This window comes from Myiozetetes cayanensis, unplaced genomic scaffold, assembly GCF_022539395.1.
Source record: "Myiozetetes cayanensis isolate MyiCay16 unplaced genomic scaffold, myiCay2020 scf17, whole genome shotgun sequence".
Classification (NCBI taxonomy): Eukaryota; Metazoa; Chordata; class Aves; order Passeriformes; family Tyrannidae; genus Myiozetetes; species Myiozetetes cayanensis.
In genome coordinates this window covers 5,658,377-5,673,354 of record NW_026087378.1, presented here as the reverse complement: position 1 = coordinate 5,673,354, position 14,978 = coordinate 5,658,377, and the positions used below count along the sequence as shown (strand labels likewise).

The window sequence follows — 14,978 nt, the reverse complement described above, 5'->3', positions numbered from 1 at the left end:
GGAGCCCTTGCTTGGAGCTTGTCCAAGATGTGCTCAACCCCTGAGCTTTCCCCCTCTTCCCGCTCACAGCAACCAGCGGGAAAAGTAACGAGCAAAATCTTAGGCAAACATTTTGGGAATCCAAAAATCTCACTCTCTGAGCGCAGCTTGACGGGGGATGGCGGGCACGCGATGTACAGAGCGAGCGACAGAGCCGCTGACCCACGGGGCTTGCAGTTATCCGCTCCATCAGGGAAGGGGGAAGGCGCTGCCACGCATTGCTGCGCTCCTTTTATCCTGGTTCCCTCCCCTGCCTTTCCAGGCCAGAGCATTTTTCAAACTCTGCTTTATCCCCATCCCTGCTGCTTCTTTTCTAGCGCTACCAGCACCGCTAATAAGAACGGCCCCAAATCCTGCCCGGCTGGCGCGGAGCAGCCGCGACGGGCGCTGTGCAGCGCGGCCGCATCGCCCTCGATCTCCGGCCGGGCCGGGGCTGTGCCTGCGCCCTTAAATACATGGAACGCGTGGGCAATGCCACACCGCTCTCTCCTACCCCCCCAGGTTGTGCAATTCGGGTGTTTGGATGCAATATCCAACCCCCCCTTGGCTCGCCGCTCCCGGGAATCTCGTGCCCGTCCCTGTGGCAGGCGGAGGGAGAGAGGCGGCTGCGTTCCTTACCTCTCCACGGAGCTGGGAGTGCGGAGAGAGAGCTGGAAATAGCCCTGGCTGACACAGATACCTGTGCGGAACAGCAGGGGCCTGCACTTGCCGTGGTAATTGCATACTGCATGGAGATGAGTCACCCGGAGCCCGCTCCGGCGGGCAGCACGCGGCCGCCCTGCCTCCCGCACGGTGCGGGCAGCGCTCGCCGTGCTCAAACGGGCACCCCCTGCCTGGGAAATTGATACCCCCCCACCCCACCCCAATCCCCGGGAAGGGGACTGCTAAAGCACAAGGCAAGGGGAGCGGGGAGAGGATGGGAATGAGAGCATCTTGCAGCTTTTTAAGCTCTCGAGATGCTTTCAAGTGCCAGGAAGATTGTGTGAGCTGTGATTTGCTGCGTTATTTCTGTTGCCATCCCTGCACGGGGAGCTCCTGTGTGCAGAAGAGCTGCTTGCAGCGAGTCAGCATCCACGCACTGCCTGGGCTGGGGGGGCTGAGCACCCCAGCTGACATCACCCTCAAGGGACGAGGGACCACCCTGGGATTAGCCCTCAGCAGTTCCCAGGGTCTCTGGGATGGGCCACCCTTACCCCTGATGTGGTACAACTGCAACTGGAGCAGCCAGAGACAGATGTGATGTGTCGGCTCACCCTGAGCTCCTCAGCCACGGCAAGAAAGCTCCACCAGGAGAGCTCTCTACCCTCCTCATCCCCCTTCCCACAGTGCGGGGCTCAGGGGCTGCCTTGCTGCTGGAGATTGCACTGTCAGGAGATTAATAAATAATTAGCCAGCAAACTTCCACCAGGGAGCTTCGTTTCTTCTCCTGCAGTGGTGCTGCCTGTTCAGAGAGCAAAAACCAGGGGAGAGCGGCTATTCCTGGGAAGAGGGGCTGGAGGGGGTGACATTTTCCCCATCGGGCTGGTGGGTCCCCAGGCTCCTCCACAGCTGACTTCACATACCAAAGGGATATAAGGAGGAGGAGGAATAGGTAAAATCAATGAGAACCTATCTGGTGGGATAAAAGAACGTGGGTTTATTTATAGCGCTGGCTGGAGCTGAAGTGTCTCCTGCCCAGAGACACAGTGCTGAGGTGCTGCGGAGCAGCAGAGTGGTGTCTGCACAGGGCTGGGAGATGCACCAGTGCCTGCTACAGCCCCTCATCCATCCCCACTAAGCCCCCAGACCCCCACTTCCTGAAGCCCCAAAGTGGGTGGCTTTGTTCACCAGCCTGCCAAAGAGGGAGGACACCTGTGAAGGGGTTTCTGCTCTAACATCAGTGCTTGTGATCAGGAGGTGCCAGAACCTGGCCACCAGCTCTTTCCCAACACTGTGCCCAGCCAGAGGTGGCCAGTTACCATGGGAGATGCTCAGAGGAGAGCTGGTGAGGATAGCAAGGATGGTGAGGAGAGGATGCTGCAGGATGAGGGCCCAGGGACAGACGGGGCCAGCCTGGCAAGCTGGCAGTCACGAGACTGGGAGATGCCCACAGACATCCCTGCCAGCAACGGTTGCTTGAGGAACAGCAAGTCCTTGCTCAGCAGTGCTGGACATTCAAAGCGTCTCCCTTCACTGCTCACCCCCTTGGACAGCTCTGCTGTGCAGGGGGATCAGGACCTGCTCTGGTGATCATGGCATGTCTCCAGGATGAGGCAGTTCAACTGAAAGAGGAAGAGATGCACCCAGACTCTGAGCAGCCCCCAGGGAGAGGCAGGAGGAGTTGCCCTGCTTGGAGCCAGGGTGAGCAGAGGAGGATGAGGTCAGACTGGGTCTCAGCCAGCCTTCCCCTGCCCCTCGCTTCTCCCAGGGAGCAAAGCAGAGGAGCAGCTGGCAGCAGGATGTTGGGAAAAGAGGAGATACCCCAGCTCCTGATGCTGTCCTGCCAGGCAAGGATGGGCAGTGAAGGGAGCCCAAGCAGTACCACCAGGACCAAAGGCAGCTTGACAGGCAGGGACGAGGCAGGCGGGGCAGCAAGAGGCCAGTGGGGTGACATGGATGGGCTGTGACAGACACTGTCAGTGCAGTGTGAGAGCCACGAGTGCTGTGGGAAAGCAGAGTTCAGCCAGAGTGAAGGAGTAAGCACGAGGGACACGTGCCGTATGGTGCAGCTCCCTGCGGTCCCCACCCGGCGATGGTGGCTGGTGCCTGTGTGCCAGGCTGCCCCTGGGGCAGCACGTGGGGACAGCGCCACCGAAACAGCTTGGGCTCCAGGGTGGGATGTCAGGCACTGCAGAAAGAGCACGGCAAGGTCTCTGACAGCATGTTCCTTCTCCTGGATGAAGTGAGGTACAGGATGAGCTGAGTGCCCTGGGCTGCTGCCAGGCTCTCGTCCCCAGGCAGAAGGGGCCGGCTGGCCCTGCTGTGCTGGAGCAGCTTGGGGAGGAGGACAGGCTGCTTCAGCTGCTGCGGGTGTGCTGCTTCCATGGACAAATGAGTCACTGAAAACGCCATAAGGAGTCAATGGGCATCCTGGTCTCCTGCTCAGCCCACACAGCTGGTGGGCAGCATGAGCCATCGCGCAGGAGCCTTCCCAACCCTCCACTGCGCTGCCTGGCCTCTGCCATTTGCTCTGGGAAATTCCCATCTGTTTCACAGCGCATCCACAGCCCTCTTCTTGCTCCTTTGCCATCACATTTCTTTCTTCATAGGTTTTCTCTGCAATAACTGCGAGGCTTTAGCTCCACGGCACACACAAGGCTGCAGTTTTGAAGAGGAGCAAGCTGCAGGATCGGGCAGTCCAAGGGCCTGTCTCTACTCCAGGGAGAGTGAGCTGCAGCAAGCTTGGTTGGTGGCACAGGGAGGGGAGGGAGCCTCTGCCAGGAACACTTGAGAGAGTGGGGACTGGGGGTCTCTGCCACAGCACAGGCACAGTGTGCATGGTTTCCATGTGTGCCTGCATGAGGGGCTTTGCTGGCACACTGCAGTATTGTTCCTCAGTGATGCTCAGGGATGATGAAGCAGGAACAGCAACCTCTGAAGTAGCACAGCCTCAGCCCTGCTCCCTGGACAAGCTGGATCTCAGAGCCAGGAGCTCAGCCAGCACCTACTGGTCCTGTGAAGCCACTCTTTTGTCTCCCAGGTCCGCTCCAGCTCCAGAGGCTGCATCCTCAGCCCTGTGGCAAGGAGAACATCAGACTGAGAGTGGAGGGGCAGTTTCCACCTGGGCTTGTGGGGAGAAAGGGGCCATGTCACCCACATTTCCAGAGCTTCAGTCCTGGCTGACCATTAAGCATAACAGAGCCCTCATGTCACAAACTGAGGAGGAGGAGGAGGAGGAGGAAGCAGGAGCGTCCAGGTGAACATGGCTGATCAGGAGCCACTGGACACAGAAAGCATGGAAGAAAGGTGACACTGTGTCCCTGTGCTCAGTGACTTCAGGTGAAGGATAAGGCTGAGCTGAGTACCAAGCGGGGCTGAGGGGAAGGAAAAGCAGAGCTTGTGGAAAGGAGCCAAGAACAGAAACTCAGTGAAACCCAGGGCATGGCACTGCCAACCACTCCTGCCCCGTGGGGAGTGGGGCCCCAGTGAGCAGCCTGCATGAATGAAGATTGTTTTAGGGGAGGGCTCTGGGAGAGCCTCAGGGACACCTTCCCCTTCGGCTGCCCCCAGCTTACCCAGCTGCTGACTCAGAGAGCTCCTGCCAGCACAGAGCGCCTTTCCCCGTGTCCCCAGCAGGAGTGGCCACCACGCAAATCCCCCTGGGGGCTGCATTTGATTTTAGTGCCAAGGAGAAAGTGTCACGTGGCGGGGGGCTGGCGAGGACCCACCAGAGGCTGGGAATGTTGTCACCCGGAGGAGCCCCATTTGCCGCTGCCTCTCACTGCCTGGTCCTTACCACATTTTGCCATCCACAAACAGAGGCAGCTGCAACGTGAGAGCGAAGGCGGGAGGTTGCCCGGCGCGGGGTGTCTCCTGCCCAGCCACTGCTCATTGGCTCTTGCCCCTGTCCCACGCTTGGCCTTTGGCAGGCTAAGGGTACCTTCAAACCCTGTCCCCTCCTGACCGCTGGCCCAATGACATTACTCGCTCGCTGTTGTTTTGAAAGGACATTTGCAAGCTTTTCCTGTTATATTTTACCTTGGTAACATTATCCCCAGCCCCTCTGGGCTTAGCATCGAGTTGCTGCAGCACAGGCTCAGTGTCATGGGGCACTCCAGCTCAGCCTGGGCTGGCAGGCAAGGGTGGGCGCAGGGGCTTATTTCAACTCAACTGTGGCTGACACCTCTATGAGTACATAAACACAGAGAGCAGCAGAAGCCAGAGCTCTGGCAGCTCCCCTGCTCACAGAGCTCAGGGTCTGCTTCAGGAGGAAAGCTGTGAGCACATGGCAAAGCTGCCCGGTCGCCCTGTGAGCAGAGCAGGACGTGTGCACAGGGAATATGATGTCCCATTCACACCATAGCACTCAAGTGCTGTGGATCAGACACCATCTCCACCCACCGCGGGTGTTTCTGAGGCTGCCACATGACTGATTCTAAGGAGGTGGAGACAACACCAGTTATAACATCTTGTCCTCCTTCGCCTCTCTCCTGGTGCTTTCGAAGCTCTTTTTATGAGTGTTATTCAACCAGCCCTCCCAGAAGTTCCAGGGCACAGGGAAGTGATGTTATCTCCATTCTGTGGGTGAAAAAAACCCAAAAGGCACAGAAAAAACACCTGGACTGTGCAAAAATGCAGAGCAGTCAGGAGCTGAAGTTGGGCATGTTAACATAAGCCTGCAGCCACGTGAGCAACTGTACTTCGTCCTCCAGAATCCCACTGAAACCTAGAAGCAGTGGTAAGTCCACTCTTCCAAGATGCCCCCATTTCACTCCATCTCTGCTGTCCTCTGTCCCCCTCTCTGCACAAGGGCAGCCTGACCCCCAGTGTCCCATCCAGTTTTGGTCACAGGGCTGGAAGAAGCCCTAACCCATCTCTATCCAGAGGAAAAATGGAGCAGCACAGTCTGGGCTTTGCTTTCCACACACTTTTCAGTGCCTGGGGGCTGCCTGGGAGAGCTGCATCCTGTGGGTGGCTGCTGCTAGGGTGCGACTGCTGGGGACTGGGAACCTCCTTGGGTTAGAAAGCAAGGGGAGAGAAACTGTGCCTGCACAAAGACCAGAAGGAAAAAGGTATTTCTGAAACACACAGCTACGCATAACTTGATTTTAGAATGAACATTCACAAGCAGTTCCCATGGACTTCTTTAGTGCTGAGGCCTTCCAGTTCTTCTTTTTCCCCTGATGGGGCAAACATCCCTCCAGTTCTTAGCTCATCTTCATCACTCTGTAACCTTCATCACTTGCATATTCTGCAAAGGAGGGATGGGGGAATGCACATTTGATCAGGTCAGCAGAGTCAACTGGGAATTTGAGTCTTAACCTGCATGGAACTGCACGTGCCCTAGAGCAAGCCAATTTCCTTGCCTGGCCCTTCTGTGCCAGCACTGTCTGTGCTGTGTCTGCTGTGAGCTGCAGCTGTGAATCCTGGAAGTGCATTTCTGGGCCCAAACCTCCCACCCATGGGAATAGAATTTTCATTGCTGGCAGGGCAGCTGGAAAAGCACCTTGGGTAACTTTTTGGCACTTCGTAACAGTAATTAGTAATAGAGTGCACAGCAATGAGGAAGAGTTCATCCCATTCCAGCAGCCAAACCACCCTGGCCCCCAGCTCTCACCAGTATGACATAACACAACGCTGTTTGTGGACATCTCCCTTTGGTGCAAGGCTTGGGATCATCAGGGAAAACCCAGTGCTGTTACACTGCATGGTGTTCACAGCATGTTGTGAACCAAAGGGAGGCCAGAGGGAATTAAAGACTGCCTGGAAACAGCTCTGCCTTTGGGACAACAGCAAGGTGAGAACATGGACAGGCAGTGGGCCTTTCCTGCCAGAGGAAGAAGCGCTGTCTGTTCACCTTCCAGAGCCTGATGCAGAACTCCCCACCCAGATCCCTCCACTTCCTTTTGCTCCATCAGCTCTTTACAGTGACCCTGCAGGCCTGTCTGGACTGTCTGAGGGGATTCAAGGATTGGAGCCATTAAGCTGCAGGTGTTGCCACTCAGTTGTGTATCAGCTAATTCAGGCTGCAGTGCCAAGACCTGCTCTTTCCCACATAATTGCTACGGGTAAGTAAATAGAACATTCATGAGATTTTTGGTCCCGTCATTAATTATTTCTGAAAGGGCTTTTAGTATACGCCTCAAAACCCCAGACAGAAAGATGACGTGCGTGACATCAAGATGCTCGCAGCAGCAGCAGGATGAGCACTGAGATGGAAACATGGGAAATCTGAAGATCTTTCTCTCCTTGTTACTCTTTTTGCTCTCAGTCACCTGGCCCCACTTCAGTGCAGACTCACCAAGCCTGGAAGTGACCTTCAGCCCAACATGTTGCTCTCAGGGTTTATGTATCTCAACACGAGGTGACCTGGGGACTGTTGAGAGGTGCCTGGTGGTGCCAGGAGCCCACACTTTTAAGAGGTGGTACCTTAAAGGTGTGCACAGGGGTGCTTAAATTGGGTTTCCTGGGTGGATGTGTGTCCCTGGGAAAGGTGCTTGTGTCCCATGTGTGGCTGCAATCCCCTCAGGGCACTCTGCAACTGGAGATGTGTATCCACCCAACCCACTAAGCCTGGATGTGACCCTCAGCCCAACACTCAGACTGGGTATTAAACTCGGGGTTTATATATCTCAATATGAGGAGATCTGAGAAGGGTGACTCCACTTTTAAGGTGTGCATAGCATTGCCTCAAGTGGGTTCCCTGGGGAAGTGTGTGTCCCTGGGGAAGGTGGTTGCATCCCATCTATGTCTGCAAGAACCATGGGGCACTCTGCAACCTTGGGTGAACTCTCAGAGAGCCCGGATGTGACACCCCAGTGTGACACACTGCACCCAGCATCATATATCTCAACTTGGGAGTGACCCTGGGGCCACGGAGTGGCACCTGGTGATACTGGGCAGCCCCTGGGTATCCCCAGTTTTAAGGGCTGCCACTTCTAAGGAGTGTGTTTGGCATTGCCTAAAGTGAGTTCTCTGGATGGGTGTCTGTCCCTGGGGAAGGTGCTCGAGCCCCACGTGTGTCTGCAAGAGCCACGCATCACTCTGCAACCGTGGGAGAACCCAGACGCAGGGTGTGACCCCTCCCGTCTGGCACGCTGCACCCTGGTGATGCTGGCAGCCCCTGGGTCCCTCCGCTTCCAAGGGCTGGCACTCTAAGGTGTGCATGGCATCGCTTACAGTGGGTTCCCTGCGTGTGCGTGTGCGTGTGTGTGTCCCTGGGGAAGCCTGGATGAGACCCTCCCAGCCTGGCACGCTGCACCCATCGCTTACATATCTCTCAACTCGGGAGTGACCCGGAGAGCGCGGAGCGGCGCCCGCTCGTGCTGGGCACCCCCGCTTTCGAGCGCCGGCGCTTCCAAGGGACACCCACGCACAGAGCGGTGCTCGGAGCGGGTGCGCGCCCCGCGGGAGGGTGCTAGTGCCCCACGCGTGTGCGCAAACCCCACGGGGCGCTCAGCAGCCCGCTCCCCGGCGCTGCCCTCCCCGTGCCCGGCTCCCGCAGCCGGCGGGCGGGGGCTGCGGGCGCTCCGCCCCGGCGCTCCCCGCCCCGCCGGCCGCCCGGCTCCCGCCGCCGCGCCTGCTGCATGCTCGGTGCCGCCTCAGCCCCAGCCGGAGGTGGTGGAAGATGGCGGAGCCGGGGCCGGATTGCAGCTCTCTGCTCGATGAGGATCTTTCCTCCTTCGTCTTCAGTTACCTCGCTGACAGCCAGGTAGGGAGAGCGCGGAGGGGGCTCTGCTGGACGGGTCCCCAGCGCGCTGCAACTGGACGGGGTGTGGGGAGGGGGAAGCCGGCAGGCCCCCCCCCACCACACACACACCCCGTCTCTTCCCGGGCACCTGGGGGAAGAGCTGGTTCTGCAGGAGCGGGGGATGCGGGGAATGGCTCTTCCGCGGGGTGCCCCGTGGGTCTGCGGGGGTCCCACCCGCGGTTCCCTGCGCGCCCCTCCCCGCGGCTTTCCCCGCAGCCCCGCCGGCGCTTTCAGCACCACTCGCACGTGGACTCCCGCCCCCTCCCCCAGCCACCCGCCACCCCCGCCATCTGCAGGGAATTTGGGGGTGAAGGGGAAGAAGTCGATGGGTTGATAGGGTTCGGCACAGACAGCCGCCCCCGTTTGTTACAGCCCCCCAAAGGTGGGGAGGGGGTGGCGCGGTGCAGGCGGCGGGGGTGGGGGGGGCTCCGCAGGGGGCTGCGCGGTGGGGGTTTGATAAGAGCCGGGCTGTGGGATGAGTCATTCCAAGCGTCAATTCCACGCATACGGGCTGGGATCTTGGGGGATGGAGGTTTGGGGAGGGGGGTTGTGCGACAGGGAGAGGGGTCTCGGTGCTGCGAGTCACCCGCTCCATAATGTGGATGGGTTGTCTTTTGGACGGAGCTGGGTATTAAAATCAGATTAAGGCTCCTTGGCAGCGCCGGCGGGATCACGAGAGCGAGCCGTGCTGGCTATAGGGCTCGCATGCTTTTCCATTTTGGGGGCTGGAAGAGAGGCGCTATACAATAAACTGGGCAGGAGCCGGAGCCGTGACTGATCCGGAGCACTGCCGCGCATTTTGCAGCCCGATTGATGAGGCTGGTGCAAGTGGGAAGAGTTTTCTGTAGTTATATGTCATCCCTCGACCCTTCACTTTCATAACCACGGATTACAAAATAGCTCCGATTGTGAAGCGAGCACATTCATCCCAACCCTTGCTCTCTCGCCAGTTTAGCTCCGGGATTGCAAACAGTGTGTGTGTAGGGAACGGGACGAGGACTAATCCTACCGTTTGGGTTCAAAACAAACAAGGTCTCAAGACTTGGTAAATCAGATTTGCCCCCGGTGCATGTGCCAGACAGAACCAGGCAGGTCTTGCCACCAGCCAGATTGATGTAGTCCCGGCACCTCTCCTCGCATGCACCAGCTCCAGAGCGCTCCGGCTTGGCACGGGACCCGGGCGGCTTGCTGGGGGCAGATCAGGGGGGAGGCGGCAGGTTGGCTTGTTAACGAAGAGCTGCTAACAGGTTGATTACAGCAGAAGGGTCAGGAAGGGTGAGAAGTGGGCCGAGAAGATTTTGTAAGCTGTGTTTTCTAGTTTGATTTGGTTTATTATTGCTGAGGGAGCCGTCGACTTAGAGGAGAGGAGGCTGGTGGTGTGGGATGCTGTCCCTAGGAGGAGGCTGGTTGTGAGGGATGCCATCCCTCGGAAGTACGGCAGAAAGGCTGCAGCTCCCACCAGCCCTATTGCTCCCTGGGCAGGTGAAAGTTCCTGGCTCCACTTCCCTGCAATAATCCTCCTGTTCTCTGCATGCTTTCCGTGAAAAGCCCGTATGATTGCAGCACGCATCTGAAGCCGTGCTTCTCTTTGTTTTTTTTTTGCTTTTTGGTCAGCATTTGATGTGCCAATTTAGGAATCGTCTTCCAAAAAGAGACTGCTAGCGGGGGGAAAAAAATTCTGTGAATTGTCATCGTTCTCTGGCACAAACCCACCATGTTGTGAACATTCCCTGCAAAATTTGGGACTGTGAAATGGCCTGTGCTGAAATAAGACTGTGTTTATGGCAGCTCCTGAAATGCGGTTTGCTATGTCCCCTGGTTTTTTCCCTCTACCCTACATGCACTCTGATGGAGGGAGCTGTGCAGGGAGGTGCACAGGTAGTGCTGGTCTGAAATCTGCAGGTGCAGAAAGTGTTGGAGCAGCGAGAGGACCGTGCAGCCTGTGCGTGCTCTCCCGTCCGGCGCCTGCTTTCGATAATTCCATTTCCTCTCTGTCCCCACGTGCGCAGAGGGGCTCAAGTCTGGGATGAAAAGAATAGAGAAAAAGGAAGGAAAAAAGCCCCCCCCCCCGCTATGATTTGCATGCATTTGCTTAAGAACCGCCTGAAGTTGTAAGCATGTGTTGTGCTTGTACCTTAACCTCTGATGAAACTGCGGGGAAGGCTCCAGCCCTGGCTCTGTCACATGCTGCCTTCTAACTGGGAGCGGGAGGCGGGCCGGGCTGGCGCTGACGTCTCTCCCCATTACTAGTGTACAAGCCTCTGCTTACAACTGGGTTACTGACTTCTCATTGGAGCCCAAAAACTGCTTCTGCAAAGACCCCAGGGCTCCAGCACGAGATCAGATTATCCACAGAGGCTACAGTGTCAGGAGGCCATGAGATCACAAATATTAGCCATTTCCTTTGTGGAAATTTTGAGGAACTCTGACTCTCCCCCTCTCTCTGCCCCGTGCTCCTCCCCAGTCCTCACTTTTGGAGTAGGTTTCGAGAAAGGCACAGTTGGGTGCATGCGGGTGCCAGGTGGTCCATTCCTCTCCATGGGAGGAATCCTGAGGAAGGCTCTTGGGGAGATGCACGGTGAAGGTTTGACATGGATATTTGCATTAGTCCCTTAATCATAAGGTTTTGAGCTGAGGGTGCCTGCTAACCTCTATTTACATATTGAGGACAGCGATGATTCACGTGGTACCTGCATTGCTACAGAAAGAAAATCAGGGTTTTTCACTTGATATGTGCCTTTCCCTGGTCAACTCCTTTTCCCTTTTTCATCGCAACAAAAAAAAGTGGTTTTGCACTCAAAACGTGTCATTTCTGGGCCTGCTTAATCCATTTTGTGCAACTCTGCTGCTCAGAGGTGGGAAGCTGGTTGTAGCTGGTTCGTCTGCTGGCACCAGGCTCTGGGAAGTGCCAGCCAGGCAGCTCTGCCGAAGAGCACCACGGAGCGGCCAGCAGCTCTCAGCATCCCTGCAAGAGGCAGGAACACTGTGACTCTTACAGCTTCAATTTGTTTAAAAACCCCAAACTGCAGCAGGGGAGAAAAGAATTAAAAAAAACCCCAGCCTGCTTCTCTGAGAGATGCTTAAAGATCACATGAAACTGAAACACAGTATTCCCTCTTTTAACTTCCCAGTCTCCTACTAACAGCTTAATCCATCGATGAGTGCAGGAGGCACAGCGAGCCCTCGGTGGGTTGGCACTGTTAGTAATGAAGTAGGGATGCATCCCTAATTTCTGATAGTCCTCACTGAGCAGACCAATATCCTGCTTTCTCTCTGAAAGATTTGGGGAGGGGAGGTGTTTGGATGACTGATATCCCCCAAGGGCCTGTGCAGAATGTATCCTCAGCCTGGCTGCATTGCTGCAGCCTGGATCCAAGGGCTGCTGCATTGCCGGGGCTGGAGACCCCTCGCTCCCTGGGAAGGGGTGGCTGTGTCCCGGTGGCTGTCACCGACGGAGGCCGTGCTGGTGGAGCAGGAGCGGCGGGTGCTGGGGATGCCGGTGGCCATCCCCGCTGCAGCGGAGGCTGCGGAGGCTGGCGAGCACAGCCTGCTGCTGATCCTGCCGCTCGGAGCCGGGAGAGAGCAGCCGCTGGGAGCAGCTGAGAGGGAAGGCAGGGCTGGCCTGAGATCTGCTCCCTCGGAGAGCCCCTCTGCCCACCTGCCTGCACACCCTGCTTGTGAGTGGTGTCCCAGGGGTGCCCCACAGCGTGGGCTTTCCTCCCGCCTGCCTGCACATCCCTGCCCCGGTCTCATGCCGTAATGGAAAGGCACCTCTCCAACAGGTGAATAATTAAGGTCTCAACCTAAGGCCTCCAGCAAAGGGAGCTTTGTGAGAGAGAGGGATCTCTCTCCCATTAACCTTTCCAATGTCAAAAGCCTCTTTGTAGTTAGAAACTCCACTTGCACCAGCTTATCAGCACGGTTGGGTTGTCCAGTGAAAAATGCCTGAGGGATGCCGCTTTCAGCCCCAAACCTCTGGTTTTGAGGAGTGGGTCTCATGGTCCCTGGTGCAGGGCTGGGAACAGGGATGCCACAGGCTGGCTCTTGGCAGATGGTTGGCTGTGCAGCCAGGCACTGCTGCCCACTGGTCCTGGGGCAGGAGCCCACCAGGCTCTGAGATCCCCTTTAGTGGGACTAGGGAACTGGCAGAGCATGGGAGCTGTAATCCTGTAGTGACAGGATCACGAAGGAGGGATTTAAACTGAAAGAGAGTAGGTTTAGATTGGATGTTTGGAAGAAGTTCTTCCCTGTGGGGGTGGTAAGGCCCTGGCACAGGTTGTCCAGGGAAGCTGTGGCTGCCCCATCCCTGGAAGTGTTCAAAGCCAGGTTGGAAGGGGCTCGGAGCAACCTGATCTAGTGGAAGGTGTCCCTGCCAGGTCGATGATCTTTAACCTCCCTCCCAACCCAGACCATTCTGTGATTCTATGAAGGGCACAATTCCCCCTGGCTGGCATGTGCCAGCACTATGAAGGCTTGGAGACATCATATAGCCGGGGCAGAGGCATTGTGGGTGTCTGTGCTATTGCTGCCCAGTGCCTGCAGGGCAGATGCCACCACTGAAGGCACAAGTGCCCATGGCCTCAGGGAGACAGTGTCACCAAATCGAGGGGCAGCACCCCTGCAGGGCTCTCAGAGCTCGACCACCCTGTGGGGCTCTGCAGCACTGGCTCTGTCGGAGGAGGGAAGCGCTGTCCCCAGAGATAGATAAGGCTCCACCGGGGCCACGCACGTGGCACTCGCTCGCTGCCACCGAGGAGCCGGGACACGAGGTGCTGGCAGGGCCTCGGCCACAAACACGTCTGCCGGAGGAATCGGCTCCGGTCTCCCGCAGCTGAGCCCCGCTCCATGGCAACCCCGCGCGGGCTTATATTTCTCGTGACTGCTTGGCAGCCTGGAGTGATTTAGCAGGGGGGGAACTTTGTACGCGCTGGAGGCGCCGCCAGCGTGGTCGTGCCGGGCTGACCGCCGCGATCCCGGCCCTGCAGGTCTCCTGCTCCCGGGGGCACATGGGCTGGGCAGCCCCTTCCTGCACCCCAAGAGTGGGCAGCCTGCTCCCCTGCCTGGAAGGGCAGATTCCCACCTGCCTGGAGGTCTGCTGCATGGAGAACCACCTTCCCGGGAGCTCCTGAGCTCCTGGGAGAGGATGTTTTAAGCTGCCTCTGCTTGTAGTAACGAGCCAGAGACTAAAGGTTGAAGTTAATGGGGCGGGTGGTCAGGTGAGGTAGTGACCTACTTCCAGGGGCACCGGCACCGTAGGCACTGGGTGATGGCCCAACCAATGTGTTTCCCTTCCCTTATCGCTCGGCTGTTTTGCTTTTCAGCACTTTTCCTGAACTCTGGCTCACAAATAATTATTTATTTATTTATGGAGGTTGTTTTTTATTTTGTTTTCATAATAATGGGAGCTTCCGAGAAACGCTGAAGGACTTTGCACGGATCTGGCTGTGCTCAGGGTCTCGTCAGCTCTTGTCCTTATCCAGCCCCGTGTCGCTGCACTTCCTCAAGCAGAGGCAACAACCAGGGCTGAGCTGCTGCAAGCTGCTGTGTTAAACCAGTTCACTTCTGAATTAAGAAGACATGGAAAAGCAAAACCTGGAAATCTCCTCTGGCCCTGTAAGATCTGGAGAGCCCCCCGGGGACGGGCTCTCCATGTGGCAAGTCTGGTATCTGCTGGTGGGGGATGTGGAGTCCGCTGTGGCAGCCCTGGGGACATGGCCCCATCCAGTAGCCAGACTAACCTTTGATCTCTGCCGGCTCCGGGCAGCAAAGCGGGGCTTAGGGAAAATACTTCACTTATCTCACATCCCGGCTGTCCCGAGGCAAAGCCTGGATGCTGGATGGGCACCCCAGTACCAGGAGCTCCGAGAACAATGAGCGTCCTGCTGAAACCTTACAGGACCTTTTTACATCTGCCCACGTGTCCCCACTGTCCCCATGGCCCTCTGCCCACCCAGCGACGCCCCCCTCCTTGGCGAGGGCAGCCTGGTGATGGGGGCCGAGGCGGGAGAGCCCCCCGTGCGCCGCAGGGCTGATGTGACACTTCTCCCCTCCCCTGGGATGAGCGGTACATGCTTTATATGGATGTTTTTGTGCTGAGGTGGCGCCTCAGGCTCTTGCAGCGACTACAGTTGCAGGGCAGCAGCGTATCTTTACTGAGATGCATTTTCTAAATTCTTCCTCTGCGCCCTGTGGCCGCGGCCAGGGCAGCGCCGCAGCCCCTCTGCTGAGCCAGCGCCGCCGGCCAGGCTCCCCGGTTCCTGTTTCAGTTTGCAGCGAGTTCGAATCATAGAATCGTACAAGTTCATCACTCCCGTCCCTTCTGCTCCCCAGCCTTTGTGTCGGGAGGCTGCAGGACCCCGTTCGATCCCGGCACATGGGGTGGCGGGCGAGGGTGTGGGAGGTGTCATCCTTTCTCCCCAACCCCCCGCCAAAAGCTGCCTTCTCCACCTATTCCCCGAGGAACCCTCATTTCCTAATGTTCATGCACGTCAATAGCAAGGAAATCCTGTGGCGAATGGAGAGGGCAGAGCGTCCCGTGCGGGTGGGGGCT

At 57.5% G+C, this 14,978-nt stretch overlaps 1 protein-coding gene across 1 annotated transcript in view; it reads left to right on the top strand.

The window, feature by feature from the left end:
- Nucleotides 1–8,226: 8,226 nt before the first annotated feature.
- Nucleotides 8,227–14,978, top strand: part of PPARGC1B (PPARG coactivator 1 beta) — a 48,122-nt gene continuing 41,370 nt past the window's right edge. The window contains exon 1 of the mRNA XM_050312244.1: nucleotides 8,227–8,389. Coding sequence (XP_050168201.1) covers nucleotides 8,306–8,389 — 84 coding nt within the window. The 5' untranslated portion in view covers nucleotides 8,227–8,305. The remainder of the gene's footprint in view (nucleotides 8,390–14,978) is intronic.